Source organism: Aethalodelphis obliquidens, unplaced genomic scaffold (assembly GCF_003676395.1).
Source record: "Aethalodelphis obliquidens isolate GAN/ISIS:26980383/991018 unplaced genomic scaffold, ASM367639v1 scaffold61, whole genome shotgun sequence".
In the NCBI taxonomy this organism is placed as follows: domain Eukaryota; kingdom Metazoa; phylum Chordata; class Mammalia; order Artiodactyla; family Delphinidae; genus Aethalodelphis; species Aethalodelphis obliquidens.
This window is the reverse complement of record NW_020838005.1, coordinates 5,072,540-5,088,933: the sequence shown is the minus strand read 5'-3', so window position 1 is coordinate 5,088,933 and position 16,394 is coordinate 5,072,540. Positions and strand designations below refer to the sequence as shown.

General features: G+C 44.2%; 1 protein-coding gene across 6 annotated transcripts in view; it reads right to left on the bottom strand.

Moving 5' to 3' along the window:
- Positions 1-2,277: 2,277 nt before the first annotated feature.
- Positions 2,278-16,394, bottom strand: part of EXTL3 (exostosin like glycosyltransferase 3) — a 120,157-nt gene continuing 106,040 nt past the window's right edge. For 5 of the 6 annotated variants that reach the window (XM_027088077.1, XM_027088076.1, XM_027088073.1 and 2 more), the window contains exon 7: positions 2,278-5,390. In XM_027088077.1, the coding sequence (XP_026943878.1) occupies positions 5,181-5,390 (210 nt within the window). In that variant the 3' untranslated portion in view covers positions 2,278-5,180. The remainder of the gene's footprint in view (positions 5,391-16,394) is intronic. The other variant, XM_027088078.1, reaches the window with a different exon arrangement.

The following is a 16,394-nucleotide window of genomic DNA, read 5'->3' as shown; positions in this document are numbered from 1 at the left end:
TATTTAGAGGGAAGTGTATTAATGCCAGTAATTATATACTTAGAAATGCACCAAAAATAGGATGGATAAAAGGGATGAAAAAAAAAGAATAGAGGAATAAAAAAAATGGATAGAGGAATGAATCTATAGATAGCTTTATAAAGCAAGTGTAGTAAAATGACTGTTAGGTATACAGGTTTACAGTATAAAAATTATTTAAACTTCCCTGTACATTTGAAATTTTCCATAATTAAATATTAGGACCAATAGGTTAAATAAAATCTAAATAGATTAAATTCTCACATAACAACCCTACAATATGACCAAGATTCGTACTCTTTCGCAATATGAAGACAAATGAAGAAGGATAAAACAATTTGCCTCATTAAAACAGGTCAAGAAACAGGTGAAATTAAACAGCAACCCAAGGCTGGTCCTAGTGCAAGGCTTCCCACCGTACCTTCATGATCTCTTCTGGAATCCATTCTGGGTGTTTAATTCTTCTTGCCATGCTCTCTTAACCCCCTTTGTCAATGAAGATTTAAATAATAAAAATAGTGAATATAACACTTCTTAGCTGTTGCGTGCCAACTTCCTGCCACACTCTGGTAATACCACGTTAGCTATATTCCCAAAGCACCATGGTACTGATTACTATTCAGCTTGTTGCCAGCTCTGATTTCTATGTGACCCCCCCCCCCTTAATTTTGTCGTCAAATCATTTCATTCATCAAAAAACTTTCGCAAGGAGGAAGAGAGGGAGGGAAAAAACTGTTTAGCACTGAAGTGCTCTATTCTCAAGAGGCTTGCAAGCTGGTGTGGGAAGCAGACCCACAACCATTACAGTGTGCGGTGAAGTAAGACAGGTCAGCTGCTGTAACAGGAGGTGGGCCAGCGGCGGTGGCGGCCGTTAGAGGGGGACAAGCAACTTCTGAGAAGGGAGGGTTTCTTGAAGGCAATGCTTCAGCTGAGCCTGGAATGAGCTGGAATGCAGAAAGTGCCACTAAGAAGTTTCCAGCATGTTACCCCAATGACAGTGCATTTCTGTTGTGTGCCGAACAGTGGACTCTTCACGTTTATTATGTTTACTTTCAACACATCTTCAAGACGTGGGCACACTCCTTGCCATTTTATGGATAAGAAGTTTAGAATATAAGGTGCTCCCCGCCAGTTTAATGGGTGACCCAGGATCTGAACCCACAGAGTCTACTCCAGGGTCCATATCCTTAACCACAGCATTATCCTTCTTAACCACATTTTTGAAAATATGGTGGAATCTTCGATTTCAGTGACAATAACATCAACTGCTAACATTGACCACTTTGGCTTACCTTGCTAAGTCCAAGCCAGAACTAGCAGGAACAGAACCTAAGTTAGACATGTTATCTCTGTGTCTAGTACCACGCCCATCTTGACAGCCTCATGTCACTTCGTCTCTCTGGCCCCAGCACACGTGGTAACAAGGAGATGGATGGCTGCAAGAATAGGAGCCTGGCAGCTCCAGCTCCAGACCAAGTAGGCATCCCCACCCGATACGACATCATCTTCCCCCCTCACCTGCCGCAAACCTACCGCATCAGTTGTCAACCCTAGTCTCGGAGTAACACTGAACTGTGGGTCCCAGGCATTCTTAGGCTTGTTAGTACAAACCCAACTCCCAACTGCAGAACCCAGGAGAGGAGCACCCCCAACTCAGCTTTTCTCTGCCTTCCATCCTCCTTCCTGTCTCCATCCGTCTTCTCCAAGCCCGTGACTCGGTGCTCGCTCCCTGAGGATGGCTCTGACCCCACAGCTGAGCAGAAGCCAGACGTCAAAAGGACAGTTAAGCACCAACTAGACGCGGGAACTCCTTGGAAGTCAGCAAACAACCCCCAGACCGACGGGGCCATTCGAAGCCAGCCCTCTCCTCTGGGCTGGGAACACGTACAACACTTGAGCTCCCCGGCACCACACCACACACACTGAAAAGTTACCGTGAAAAAGTAAAGGAGGCCAACACGTGCCACATGCCACCCCACATCCCGCTCAAACCAGTTCGGTGACACCTACGTTCCTCTCTATGTAATCAAATGACTAATCCCAGAGACGGACGCAGACAAGGCTGCCGGCGTCCACGCACACTGACAGCATCAGCCGGGCTCAGGCACGCAGGCTGCTCTGGGACCAAATCACAGCGTACAGTCGTGCTGGAGGGGCCCGCTGGCCGTGCACGGGTGGCTCCTGGAACCGGGCAGGCACCTTCCCTCAGGCCACTCTAGCGTCCTGCAGAGGAAAACCACAAAAGACTTCCAAGCTTCATGAGTTAAAGTCTCCATTTTATTTTATTTTTTTACAAAAAATCCAACGTAAGACCATTGTGCTCATGACTGGAAAAGGGGTGGGGCGGATGGACATGGCATGAGTATCAGAGAGCTTCCCCCTTCAAACGCCAGCACTGCAAACAGGAGCTCCCCGAGCACACGGGCAGGCCGCTCCTGAGGAAACCACTCCTGCACGCCCAGCGCACGGGCCCTGGCTTGAGGTGCAGGCCACACAGGCGGAGGACACGGCACAGGTGCAAAAGCCCAGAAAGGCCTGATGAGCACCTTGGGGGCTCCCCCTCATTTGGGTGCCTCTCAGTGAAGAGCAAACTGGCCAGCTGGAGAGCAAAGATGCGCCGAGCCCTGGGAGCAAAGACAGCAACGGGGGTTCACGGGACAGCCGAGGAAGCCCACGTGCGCTGCAAGGCTGTCCCGTGCTCCAGGTGAGTCAATCAGGTGGTGCAGGTGACATCTGGGCTTCCCAAGGTGACCGATCGGCATCAAAGGCATTCGAAGCCTGGACCGGGGCCTCTACCTAACCCGCCTTGCAAAAAGCAGCGGCCATTCTCCAGAAGAACTAACCAAGCCTCCGAAAGCTCTCGCCACCCTCCCTCTCACCATGAGGAGCGTCCTTCATGAACGTGGCCAGTGTCCATCAGAGACTGCTGTCTGGAGTCCTTCAAGTCAGTGTCCTGTTCAGGTCCAAGTAGTGCCACCCTCGTCTGTGCTCAGACATCACCACCCCCCCTACAGTGCCCTGTGACGTCATCCACAGCCTCAGAGTACCAGTTGCTCTGGATCTGCCGCCAGTGCTCAGGGACCCCGCGCTCTGGCTCCAGTGCAGGGGATCCTGACACAGCTCCTTTCTCATCAGGCCCGCTCAGAGGCAGTCTAGGAGCTCCTCACATTAAGAGAGACAAGATAAAAATAGCAGCCACATTTATAGCTCAAAACACCACACTCTTTGGCTTCCCAAAGGGAAGAAGGCTACTGCTAAAAAGAACAAAGTCCAAGGTCAAAGAAGGGGGAGTTAGAAAGTTAGGAAGCAGGGGGTCTGGACCCCTTCGCTGGGCTGCTGAGCAGCAGAGCTCAATTTCCTAGGTAGCTGCCTCAGCAGGGGAACCACAGGAAGATGCCAGTGGGAATGTCCGGAGGACGGAGCCCTGGTCCTGTCCACCGACGGGGAGAGTCCCTTAGGTCAAGCGGCCCTACAGGTGGGTGTTACCCACAGGACAGAGCCTGGCTTCAAAATGATACTTGAAGAGAACCCATCTGGGGCAGGCAGGTCAGAGGAGGATGTGCCCCCTGGACACAGGAGCACAGGATGTCAAGGTCAGGGGAAGACGGAGCTGGCTTAAGGCATGTACGTGCCCAGGACAAGGCTGAGCCTTTGTTCAGTCAGTTGTGGGGAACCTCCTAGATTCGACTTCAGTGGAGGAAAGTGGGGACCAGAAATACGGTAGAGGCCACGGGCTAAATCCCTGCCAACAGCCACTAACGCCCTCTTTGGTTCCCCTACTGCTGCCACTACCCCCCAAAAAAAAAAAAAAAAATTAGCTTACTTTTATTTCAGCCCAGGAAATAGAAATTTAAACCCAGAGCGGAACGTGGTAATGTGGGGTGTGAATGCCTGTTTCAGGCTGGATTTGAGCTTAACCTAACAAATCCTATCCTCCCACCATTCTGACACATACCAAACCTCAGGGGGTCCCGGAACCAACCCGGCGTGAGGGATCCAATAACTATAGGATGTGGGTCCAGACAGGGGTCAGGGAAGGTGAATTTCACCAAGGTATTATCCCAAGGCAGGTGCCTTGCTGTGACTCCCCGGCCAGCCGGGTGGGGATCAAAGGATGCTCGTTTGCTCTGCGGCAGAGAGTAGGCCGACCTGCAACCACTCAGACCACACCTGAAGTGCAGCCCACCAGGCTTCTGTTCTCGTACATGAGAGAACCTGCAGGAAAGTCTGTAGCCAAAGCACAACATGTCTTTCAAAGGAGGGTCGAGCAAGAAGAGCCATTTGGGGGTCTGTCTGCAGGTCTCGGTCCTTCCTCAGTCTTCTCTCCCAAACAGGGGGTAGGGAGAGAGCTGGGCTGAGAACCCAGACAGCACGACCCAGCGGGGAGTCCTCAAACCCACCAAGTCCTGCACAGGGAGGCTCCACTGCCCCCAAAGGTGCAGATCCCCATACCTCGAGCTACAGAGCCCTGGTTGGCAACAGGTCTTATCTTGGGCAGGGCCCTGTAACAGGGCCACGCCCAGCCCTTTCTTGTTTCTACACACAGATAGATGCCCCTGGGGAGGACGGAGATGATCTGTAAAGATGAGCCAGATACCAGAAGGCCAGGATCCATCTCCACCAAAATACAGACCACCGTGGTACGTCCCTCACTTTGTGAGATGGGCAGAAATGCCAAACTCCCCCTCAAATATATATATATATGTATATGTGAGTGTGTGTGCATATATACATATACACGCACATGTATATACACATATATGTGTATATATATACACATGTATATAAATAAGCCTCGAATGGCAAATCTGAAACTTTCTTTTTAAATAATAATAGTAGTTGTTAGTGAATTAAAAACCACAAACCAGCTGCCCTGGGCTTATGAACTGTGTGAGTGACTCTCCAGAGTCCCTGTGGCCCTCAGTGTAAGCTATCACCAGTGCCCTGTGTAGGGAGCCCTGGTGTCCTGGGACCAGGGCTCCGGTCAGTGTGGCTGATTTCAAGAGCAAGGCAGCTCTGTCCCTCCCACTCTCCCTGCCGGCTCTCCCAGCAGAGGGTCTGGGCCACCCACCCAGTGGGCATCCCTGAGGTCCGTCCATGTCTAGGGACCTCAGGAGCTGCCTCCCTCACTCTGCTCATCCTCTCCCATATGCGCAACGCCCCTAGATGAACTTGAAGCACTTGGTCTTGTCGTGGGGCAGGCGGGTCTTGAAGAGCACAGAGTCCACGCGGAACTGTGTGTACAGCAGGGGCATATAGCCGTACACCTTGACAAAGAAGTTGATACACTTGTGCCGCTCGTGAAAGTGGGAATCGTCGTGTGACAGAGCCTGAGGGCATCCTGGGCATCGGAAAGTCCACCGTGACGTCACCTGGGAGCGGGGAAGAAAGAGCACAAAGTGAGAGCCACAGGTGCTGAGACAGAGACCCCAGAGCTTAACCAACCGATGCCTCCTCTTCCACGGTGACGACACCGAGTCAATGGCTACACTCACTCAGAGCAAGTCGGGAGCCAGAGCCCAGGGCTCTCTTCCTGCCACGGACAGATCTACATTATTATTAAGGACACGCTTCCAAACGAAAGCCTTGAGGTGTTCAGTGGTGCTTATCTCAGTAACACTACTTCTACTATTTATCTTGGTTGCACAGCAAGATGTAGGTATAAAGTTGTTCATTTCATCAGTGTTTTTAATAGCAAACTACTGGAAAACTACCCATCAAAGGGGGATAGATAAATCATTATAAAATACTACATGTCCATTAAAAAAGATGTTTAAGAAAGTTATATTTAAAGACATGGAAAAGTGGTCATATTATAGTTAGTGGTTATGATGATGATGAAATTCCAGGCAATTAGAAAAGTATGAAGAATAATACAACAGCTTCACTATCAACAACATGGCAGATTAAATAACATAAACCCCCCTGAGCACAGAATCCCTGAAAAGGCAGGATGAAATACAGAAACCGTCTCTTTAAATATATTGGCTGAGCTTATAATGAAATAAGTCAAGTCCTCAGAAGCCAAAGTAATGAAAAGGCCTGAATCCAGCAAGACAGCCAGGAGCTCGGGTTTTCATGAGGCTGGAGCGCCCACAGTCAGGAACTCAGATTGGAGACTTTTTGAAACCCTGGGACCCAGTGGAAGGCCACAAGGGCAGGAGGCAGCCCTGCAGAGAGAGGCGGTGAAGCAGCATTTCCTTCTCAGTCTGAGCTCTAAGTGGAGGAGGAAACATCCCCTCTGAGAAACTGACAACCAGAAGCCGGCCCTCACACAGCTGAGGCTAGAATTATAACCCCCCCATGTGTCCTGAAAAGCCCCAACATGCTAATTTAGCTTAAATAGGTCTCAAGGAGGTAGTAAGCCAAGGCACATGGAAGAAGCAAGTACAAATCCTCTCAGACTCAGGCCTCAAAGAAGTGCTATAAGCAAAACCCCAAAGAATATGACCTCACAATCAAAAGTCACAAAAAAGGGGATGGGTCGCATGAAGGAGACTGCAGAAAGAAAGAACAGAACCAGACCCCAAAACACTGCAAAACAGCAGAAATATCAGATAGGGACGGTAACAATAAGTGTGTATCATATGTACAATAAAATTCTGAAAGATTACTCAAGGTTTGATGGAAGAAATAGGGACTATCAAAAAAATCCTTGTGGATATGAAAAAGAACCAAATAGGGACTTCCCTGGCGGTCCAGTGGTTAAGACTCTGCACTTCCCATGCAAGAGGCGCGGGTTCAATCCCTGGTTGGGGAAGTAAGATCCCATATGCCGCATGGCACTGCTAAAAGAAAAAAATTAAAAAGAAAGAACCAAATAGGACAAAAGAATTGAAAAGTATATTAAACTTACTGTGGTCATCACCTCATGATGGTTTGTAACAAATCGTTATGTTGTACACCTTAAACTTATAAAGTGCTGTGTGTCAATTACATCTCAATAAAACTGGGGGGAAATAAGTATACTGAATTAACTCAGATACTCAATGGATGGGTGAAGAGAAAATTAGTGATGAAAAGTATACTAAAATTATTACCCAGAATGGAAAATATTGAAAAAAAGCTTTAAAGAAATATGAAAGCAAGATTAAGAGACATGGAAAGAGATACTGTATGATTCCATTTATATAAAGTTCAAAACTGATCCTGGAGCAAAAGACAGCCATCATTCTGGCAGCTGAGCACTCCTTCCTGCTCTGAGCCTCGCCCCAGCCTCGGGGCCCAGCACATGCTCTGCCCTGCCCGCCCCCTGCTGCAGGCGCTCAGCCTTAGGTTCTGAGCCCCAGCAGAGAGCCTCCGCCTCCGGGGTTTCCACTCCGTCGCTCCAGGCTGGGAGGGTTAGGCCGGGGAAGTGAGGGCAGATGCGGAAAGCAGGGAGGAGTGCAGAGTCGGGGCCAGGGCAGCAGAGACTACGGCAGAGCACGCCCCACCCCGACACCCTCCCCTGTCTCCTTCTGTGCCGGGCACTAAATGGTGCTTTGGAATCTTTTACCTGTTGTGCCCAGTTCTGCTCAAGTCCACTTGAGGAACATGTTTTGTATTTATCCTTGTTTACCAAAGACCAAACACTGGCTTGGAGGCAGTCTCACTCCCCTGCCTCTCCAGTTAGTGAGAATCTGCGCGTAGATTGGTGTAGGCTTTTTATGTGTCTCAGCCACAGAGGAACTAAACCTCTGAGCTCTCCCTGGTCCAGCGATCCCTGCCAGGTGTAGGGCCTTTGTAGAGAGCGCTCCTCTTCTAAGGGCTCATCGGGGAGCAGGTGTAACTTGTCTGGCCTCACTCCACGTGTGTAGCCTGTGCCCTGGGCCTGGACCAGTTACGCCGTCAGCAGGGAGATGCTCGGGCTCCAGCCAGCCTTGCTGCCCCAGAGAATCATGGAACGTGTTCCGAGAATATGGGGACTAAGAGTTCCCAACCCCAGGCCTGAGGACGCAGCTTGCTCTCATGCGGCTCTGTGTTGTATTCTATGTTATTTTGCTACCTGATCATTCTAGTTTAAAAAAAAAAAAGACTCAGCAAAAATTATGGAAATCTGAATAAAGGATAAACCCTGGTAATATAAAATGTATCAATATTGATTCATTAATTGGGACAAATGTACCATACTAATGGAAGATGTTAATAATAGGGGAAACTATATGGGGGTAATATGGGAATTCTGCACTGTCTTCGTAACTTCTATTTTAATATCAAGAGTTTATTTTAAAGGTAAGCCATAGTGTTAAGGGATACATACTTAGGTGATAAAAGTGTAAAGAAAAACAACAATGAAGTGGATACCATTAAAGACATGACAGTAACTGTATTCATCTCCTAGGGCTGTTGTAACAAACTACCACAAATTCAGTGACTTAAGAAACCAGAAATTTGCTCTCTCACAGCTCTGGAGGCTGGAAGTCTGAAATCAAGGTGTCAGCTGGGCATCCTCTCTCTGAAGGCTGTAGGAAGCAACCTGCTCCATGCCCTTCTCTTAGTGCCTGCACTGCCGCAGCCCTTGGCCTTCCCTGGCTTGTAGATGATGTTCCATCATCACACAGCACTCTCCCCTCAAGCGTCTGTGCCTCTGTGTCTCTTCTTACAAGGACATCAGTCATGGACTGAGGGCCCACTGTACTCTACTATGACTTCATCTCAACTTGATTATATCTGCAAAGACCCTATTGCCAAATAAAGTCACATTCACACGTTAACAGGGGTTAGGACTTAAACATATCTTTTGGCGGGTCACAATAAACAGCCTGCCCTCTGGCCTCAAAAATTTTATGTCCTTCCTCTATGCAAAATACATTCATCCAACAACTCTTAAAACCCTTAACCCATTCCAGGATCAACACTAAGTCCAAAATCTCATCCAAATACAATCAACTCAGTCCCAAATCTCTTTTAAATCGTCTAAATTGGATATGGTTAAGACTGTGGATATGGTCCATCCTGGGATAAAATTCCTCTCTATCTGTGGACACGTGAAACCTAGAGGACAATTATCTATCTCAAAAATGCAACGGTGGGACAGGCATAAGAGAGACATTCTATTTCAAAAGAGAGAAACAGGGAAGAAAAAGAGGCCATGCATCCCGAACAAGTCAAAACCTCAGCAGGGCAAGTCCCCTTAGGTTTCAAGGCACGAGAGCAACCCTCTCTGTCCTCCTGGACTGGGGGCGCAGCAGCCCTCAGGAGGTGGCCCCGCCCTCCGGAGCCAAGGAGGTGTGGTCCTGCCTCTGGGCCACTGGTGACCGCAGCAGCCCCACCAGCCTCTGAGCCATTCTTCCCATCACCTGAAGGGAGTAACACATTCTCAGCCAACTAGCTCTATCGGCCCACTTCCTGCTGGTAGAATCCCAGGAGTTCCTTCTTTCAGTTCGCCCTGTCTCTGTCCCCTTCGGCTCAAGCTCGCAGTGGTCCTGATTTCTGGAAGCTGGAAGTCAGAAATCGAGGTGTTGGCAGGGCCATGTGCTGCTCTGTGAGGGGCCCAGGAGGAATCGGTTCTACGCCTTTCTCTTTGGGGTTCCTTGGCTCACACATCACTCACATCTCTGCCTCACGTCACATGGGGTTCTCCCTGTGTGTGTGCCTCTGGGTCTCTTCACCTCTCGTAACAGGACACCAGCCATACGATTAAGGGCTCACCCTACTCCAGTCTGACTTCATTTCAACTTGACTGCGTTTGCAAAGACCCTATTTACAGTTAAGATTACATACACAAGTACTGGGATTAGGACTCAAACACATCTTTTTTTTTTTTTTTTGGCGGGGGGAGACACAATTCAACCCACAACAGTGATTAAAACTGGGGCTGAGGAAGGAGGTTGAGATTGGGAAGGGGCATGCAGGAGCTTCTGGGGTCCTGACACCCCATGTTAAATGGGTTGTTTTATAATAATTAAGCTGTGCACTTAAATTTTATGCCTTTTTCTATATGAGCATTATATTTTACAACTTAAAAGTTTGAAAAAAATAAAGAAAATGAAGAAACAAGCAACCTGAAAATTTTTATAATCATTAAAGAAATTGAATCTATAGTTTAGTACCCTCCTACAAAAGACATGCAGAGCCCCAAAAGATGTCAAAGGTTGAGTTCTACCAAGCCTCCTAGAAAACACAATCCCAATTGTGCACAAACTCTTTCATAAAATAGAAAAAAAGGGGAACTTGCCCCAAACTCATATAATGAGACTAATTACAATTTTCATACCAAAACCAGAAATAAATAATACTAGAAAGGAACTTCCCTGGTAGAGCAGTGGTTAAGAATCCGCCTGCCAATGCAGGGGACACAGGTTTGATCCCTGGTCCAGGAAGATCCCACATGCCACAGAGCAACGAAGCCCGTGCACCACAACTACTGAACCTGCACTCTAGAGCCCGTGAGCCACAACTACTGAGCCCGTGTGCCACAATTACTGAAGCCCGTGCACCTAGAACCCGTGCTCCACAACGAGAAGCAACCAAAATGAGAAGCCCGCGCACCGCAACAAAGAGTAGCCCCCCACTTGCCGCAACTAGGGAAAGCCCACGCACAGCAACGAAGACCCAACGTGACCAAAAATAAATAAATAAATTTTAAATAATAATAATACTACTAGAAAGGAAAAATCACAGGCTCACTTACTCATGAACACGAATTCAAGTAATCCAAACAAAATACCAGAAAACCAAATCCAGAAATTTATAAAAAGAATTGTGACCAAATGTGTTTATCCAAAGAAAGCATGAATGTCAACACAAGAGATTAAAGATAAAAACACATGACTGTATCAACGGATAATAGGAAATGTACTCAATAAAATTAAAGAATCATTCATAATAAAGATCCTTAGCTAAGAAGGAACAGGAAGAAACTTCAATAAGCTAACATGTAGAGCAAGCATCACACCTAACAGCACACTATCTGAAGCATCCCTTTAAAATCACGAATAAAACCACGATGCCCGTCATCACTATTTCTATTCAATACTGTACTAGAGGTCCTGGCTATATAAAAAATAAAATAAAGTGGCTTATGAGGATTGGAAAGGAAAAAACAAAACAGTTCTTTACATGAGGGATATATGACGGTCAACACAGAAAACCCATATCAATCAACAAAAATTTTTAAATGGAGTTTCAGCAAGTTTCCTAGATATAAGAAACAAATAGTTCTATAACAATGAAAGAAAATGTAACTTTTGGAAAATACCATTTAAAATATCAACAAAATATACAGAATACCTAGAAATAAGTCTAACAAAAGATGTTCAGAGACCTCTATTGCAAAATTATTGTGGAACTTTATAGCCTGGGGATTATATACTATTCGATAATTTTTAAAAGATATCAATTTTCCCCATTTCACCTACAGATTCAATTCCTATCAAAATCCCAACTCTGTGTGTGTCTGTGTCTGTCTTGCCAAGCTAATGATTCCAAAATTTATGTGGGAGGAGCAAGGGCCAACAATAGGCAAGACACTCTTGAAATGCAGGGTTAGGTTAGAGGATTTGTCTTAGCAGATAAAAAAAAAATAATTCTAAAGATATGACAATTAATGTGATTTTGGCACATGAACAAACTGGACCAACAGACCAGAATAAAAGAATCCTTAAACAGATCCATGTACACACAGACATTTGAACAATGACAGACCAGCACTGCAGATCACTGGGTATGGATGAACTAAGTGTGCAATAATAACTGCTTAGGAGACAAAAATGAAATTGGGACCCTATCTCACATTATACACAAAAATCACTTCCACATGGATTAATGATTTAAATACAACAGGGCAAAACCTAAAACTTTTAGAAGAATACGGGGGAGACTTTGGGACAATGAACATGAATAAACTATAGTTACAAGCATCAACACTGACTAAGCTCACAAACAGACTGAGTTTTTTAAAAGCTAAATGCAGAGGAATGCTTATAGTTTGATTTCATTTACATAAAGCTTAAAAATGCCGATCATTTAGAGATGAATACGCATATGGTAAAAGCCTTTTTTTAAGGGAGGAGGGGAAGGGGATTTTTAAATCAAAACTCAGGATAGCAATTATCTATGGAAGGAAGAAGCAGGCTGGGATTATGGAGGTACATGTACAATGGATGGGTATTTAAAATATTACACCTTATTTTCAGTATCATTTTTATTCCACGGGTCTTTGTTTAAAGACGGTATATATTTAAAGAATCATAGGACTATATATGTATGAAACACATGCTACTAGTTTAAAATACAGAAATGAAATGTTATGCTTAAAAAAGGGGAAGAATGTAACAAACAAGCAAACCCACCAGTTGTGTCAAATATTGACACTTTGCCCTATTTGTTTCAGATTACATACATATTTTTCTTCCTTTTTTTTTTTTTTAAGAAACAAAACATTACAAATAGAGTTATTCCTTGTGCCACCCTCCCTCCTTCCTTTCCTCTCCTGCTAGGTCATGGGGAACATGACCTTTAATTATACTTGATAAAATCAAACTTTCTTCAGAACAGATATCCCAATGTACACACCCACCAGCTCTGTACAGTATCTGCAATTTTAACACATCCTTACTAACATCTGTTACTATCACTTTCATTTCTGCCCATTTGATGTGTATAAACTATACCCCATTGTTTTACCTTACACTTCCCTAATTATTACAGAAGTTGAGCATCTTTCCACATGTTTCTTAGTCATCTAGGTTTCTACTTCATTGAACTACTTTTTTACAAACTAAATGAATCAATTGAGTAGTCTTTTTTTCTCGTTTGGAAATTCTTTCTCTGAGTATTAATTCTTTGTCATTTATCAGCATTGTAAATGTCCCAGTCTGTGGACATAGAGGTTTGCTGAACAAAGTTTTGAATTTTAATATATTCAAACCAATCAATCTTTTCCTCTATATTTTGCACTTTTCGTCTCTCTTTGTCTATGATCACAAAAATACTTCTGTACTTTTTGTTAGAAGTGTTAAAGCTTGCATTCACATTTGGTTGATTAACCTATCTGGAATTTACTTTGCGTATGGTATGATGACATGTATTTCTGTTTCATACAGAAAACCAATTATCCCAGCATTCATTTGCAGATGCCACCTTTATCACGTAGCAAGTTTCCGCACAGGCGTGGGTCTGTGTCTAGACTCTGCTTTGTGCCACTGATTTATCTGTCAACCCCTGTGCCAATATCACCTTGTCCTAATTATGTATTTTATTACCATGTCATGGTTTCTGACAAGGCAAATCCACATCTTCTTCACTGGTGTCTTGGCTATTCTGGTCCTTTGCCTTTCGATACAAGTTTGAGGATCTGTGTGTCAAGTTTCACTCCAAGCCAAATGAAACCAAATAAAGTATCCTAACAGGATTCTGATTAGAGTTACACTGACACTTTAGACTTGGGGAGAACTGCTATCCTGATGATATGAATGTGGATGTGGTCTCTATCTCCATTTATTTAGTGGGTAACCTTATCTTACTACTGACTTCAATGGGGATCTTCTAAACTTTCACGATTCAGCGTAATGTTTGCTGTAGTATTCAGGTTTTCAATAAATTCTGCAAATTCTCATATTTTTCAACTGCCCCTCCCACTTTCTCTCTACTCTTCCCTTCCTCGTTTTATGTTACACCTTCTCCTTACAGCCTCCATGTCTCTCTTTTTCTAATTAATTTGTTTATTTATTTATTTATTTATTTATTTTTGGCTGTGTTAGGTGTTCATTGCTGCTCTAGTTGCAGTGAGCAGGGGCTACTCTTGGTTGCGGTGCACGGGCTTCTCATTGCAGTGGCTTCTCTCATTGCAGACCACAGGCTCTAGGCACACGGGCTTCAGTAGTTGTGGCATGTGGGCTTAGTAGTTGTGGCTCACGGGCTCTAGAGCGCAGGCTCAGTAGTTGTGGCGCACGGGCTTAGTTGCTCCATGGCATGTGGGATCTTCCCGGACCAGGGCTCAAACCCGTGTCCCCTGCATTGGCAGGTGGACTCTTAACCACTGTGCCACCAGGGAAGCCCCTCCATGTCTCTTAACCTTTCTTATTTTCCATCTCTTTATATCTCTGTAACACTTCCTTGGAAATTTCTTCACATTTATCTTCTAGGTCATTAATTTTGTCTTCAGCTAAGTCTTATCTTTTTATCCCATTCACAGAGATTTTCATTTTAATAACTATAATTTTCATTTCCAGTTGTTCTATTTAGGTCCTTCAAACCTGTTTGTTCTGTTTTCTTTCTGAATGTCTGTCTTTTCCTGAATAATTTTAAAATTATTATTACTATTATAAATTGAGGAAAACATTAAAATTGAATGGCCCATTCTGTTCATTATAGCTGAAGAATAATCCTCACACACAGCCAATATCAGCCATCAGAAGCCAGGTCTCTAGAGTTGAAACTGAGGAGTGATCATGATCACAGGCCAGGCTCCAAGGGACACACCTCAGAGACAAAACTCTGAGGGAGTCACAACCCCCAGAGGTCCCTTCACAGGACCCCACCGGTCCCCTTCCTTCACCCTCCCACCCATCGGCAGCTCTCTAGAGCTCTTCCAGTTTACAATGAGTCACTTACTACTATTCCCACCAGCTTTCCCTGAAGCAGGAGACGGATGTCAAGGCAAACAGCATCTATGTCCAGTATTCTACTTTGTTCTCCCTGTACCTAAAAATCTTCCTCCTCATCTCAGACGCCAGCATACAACCTCAGGGGGAATAGTCCCTTAACCTGCAAATGACTCCACTTTGGCACAAAAAAGTTATTTTATACTGTTGTTTTCACTGAAGCAGTGGTTTCCAAATAAACATTTTTAATCATGTAACCCATCAGTAAAAAATTTTGAGATTGCAACCCCAGTGTATTTATTTAAAATATATATATGTATATAAATATTTATATATTACATAATAAAACATACAAAAAATTAAGAGGAATAAAGTAACAACTGTAAGTTGAAGCCTGACTATTTACTTAAGCAATACCATGGACTGTATTTTACACGGGAACATTCCAGGTAATTTTAGTCTAAGAGAAGTTATGCTTAGTAACAGTAAGGAAAATCATTAATAGATGTTGAGAACTTACTCAACATTAATATTAAGATGCTTACCTATGCGTCCTCTCTCTACTTCCTTATCCCCTAAGCCAGCCATCTATCGTCTCAATGCTTTGTGAATGTTTAATCCTTTATTCTGAATGAAGCCTATTTACATTCTAGATCTTTTCCTCCTCAAAAAGATAACAGTACATTATTCAAAGCAATAATATGAAATTAACTCCCTGTTTATTCAGTCAATATTGTTAAGATATTAACATTATTGAAAGAATACTACTATCATATAAAAGTCATGCCTTCCTAATTATAAAAAGGGAGGGGACAGTGACAATTTGAAGTATTTAAAGCAAAAAAAATTACTATTTTATAACATAAAATAGTATATATACCTGATAAAATTAGGTAAGTTAATGAAAATATTCAGCTTAAACTGGTTCTATAATATGAAGTAAATAACTGGACTCAAAATGTGAGGGAATTAACTCAGAATTTGAAGACAGGCTCAACTTATTGAGCCTTTCATTTTAAAAAGTCATCCTAATCTCGAACTGTTCTTATATTTCCATAAGATCAAGAAAATTCAGAGGCTACTTACTTTTCAAGTTTTCACTTGGGAAGAATTATGTATACCATGTGCAAATTATTTCCATCTCACTCTCTACACTGAAGAGATGTTTGATGAAACACTGGCCTAATAATATAACAAACACGCTTCCATGAAGATGAAAAATGCACCATGTCTGTGAGTGCATCAAGTGACTGATGATATTATTAGGTACCTAATCCCTCGATACTTTAAAGTTTCATGGATAATGTTTTCTGATCTACTAGGGAGGTATAAATAGAAAGCATACGTCTTGGCTGGAGTCCAGTCCCTGGCTACACAAGAAAGGATAAATAAGGAATAGAAAACTGCTAGTCATTAATCCCTAAGACCCTTGCCTCCCTACCTTAAAGTTTACAAAGAAGTGTGCTTTTCATTGTCTAATATCAGATCTACCACTATACCTGGAAAACATGCTATTTTTATATAAAAAATACTATCATCATTCACAGGTTTAAAAAACACATAATCTGGGCTTCCCTGGTGGCGCAGTGGTTGAGAGTCCGCCTGCCGATGCAGGGGACACAGGTTCGTGCCCCGGTCTGGGAAGATCCCACATGCCGCAGAGCGGCTGGGCCCGTGAGCCATGGCCGCTGAGCCTGTGCGTCCGGAGCCTGTGCTCCGCAACGGGAGAGGCCACAACGGTGAGAGGCCCGCGTACCGCAAAAAAGAAAACAAACAAAAAAAAAACACAATCTGGTGCATCATTTTGCTAATTCTTCTTCTTTTGTGAGGCTTTAGCAGAAGGCTAAGGAG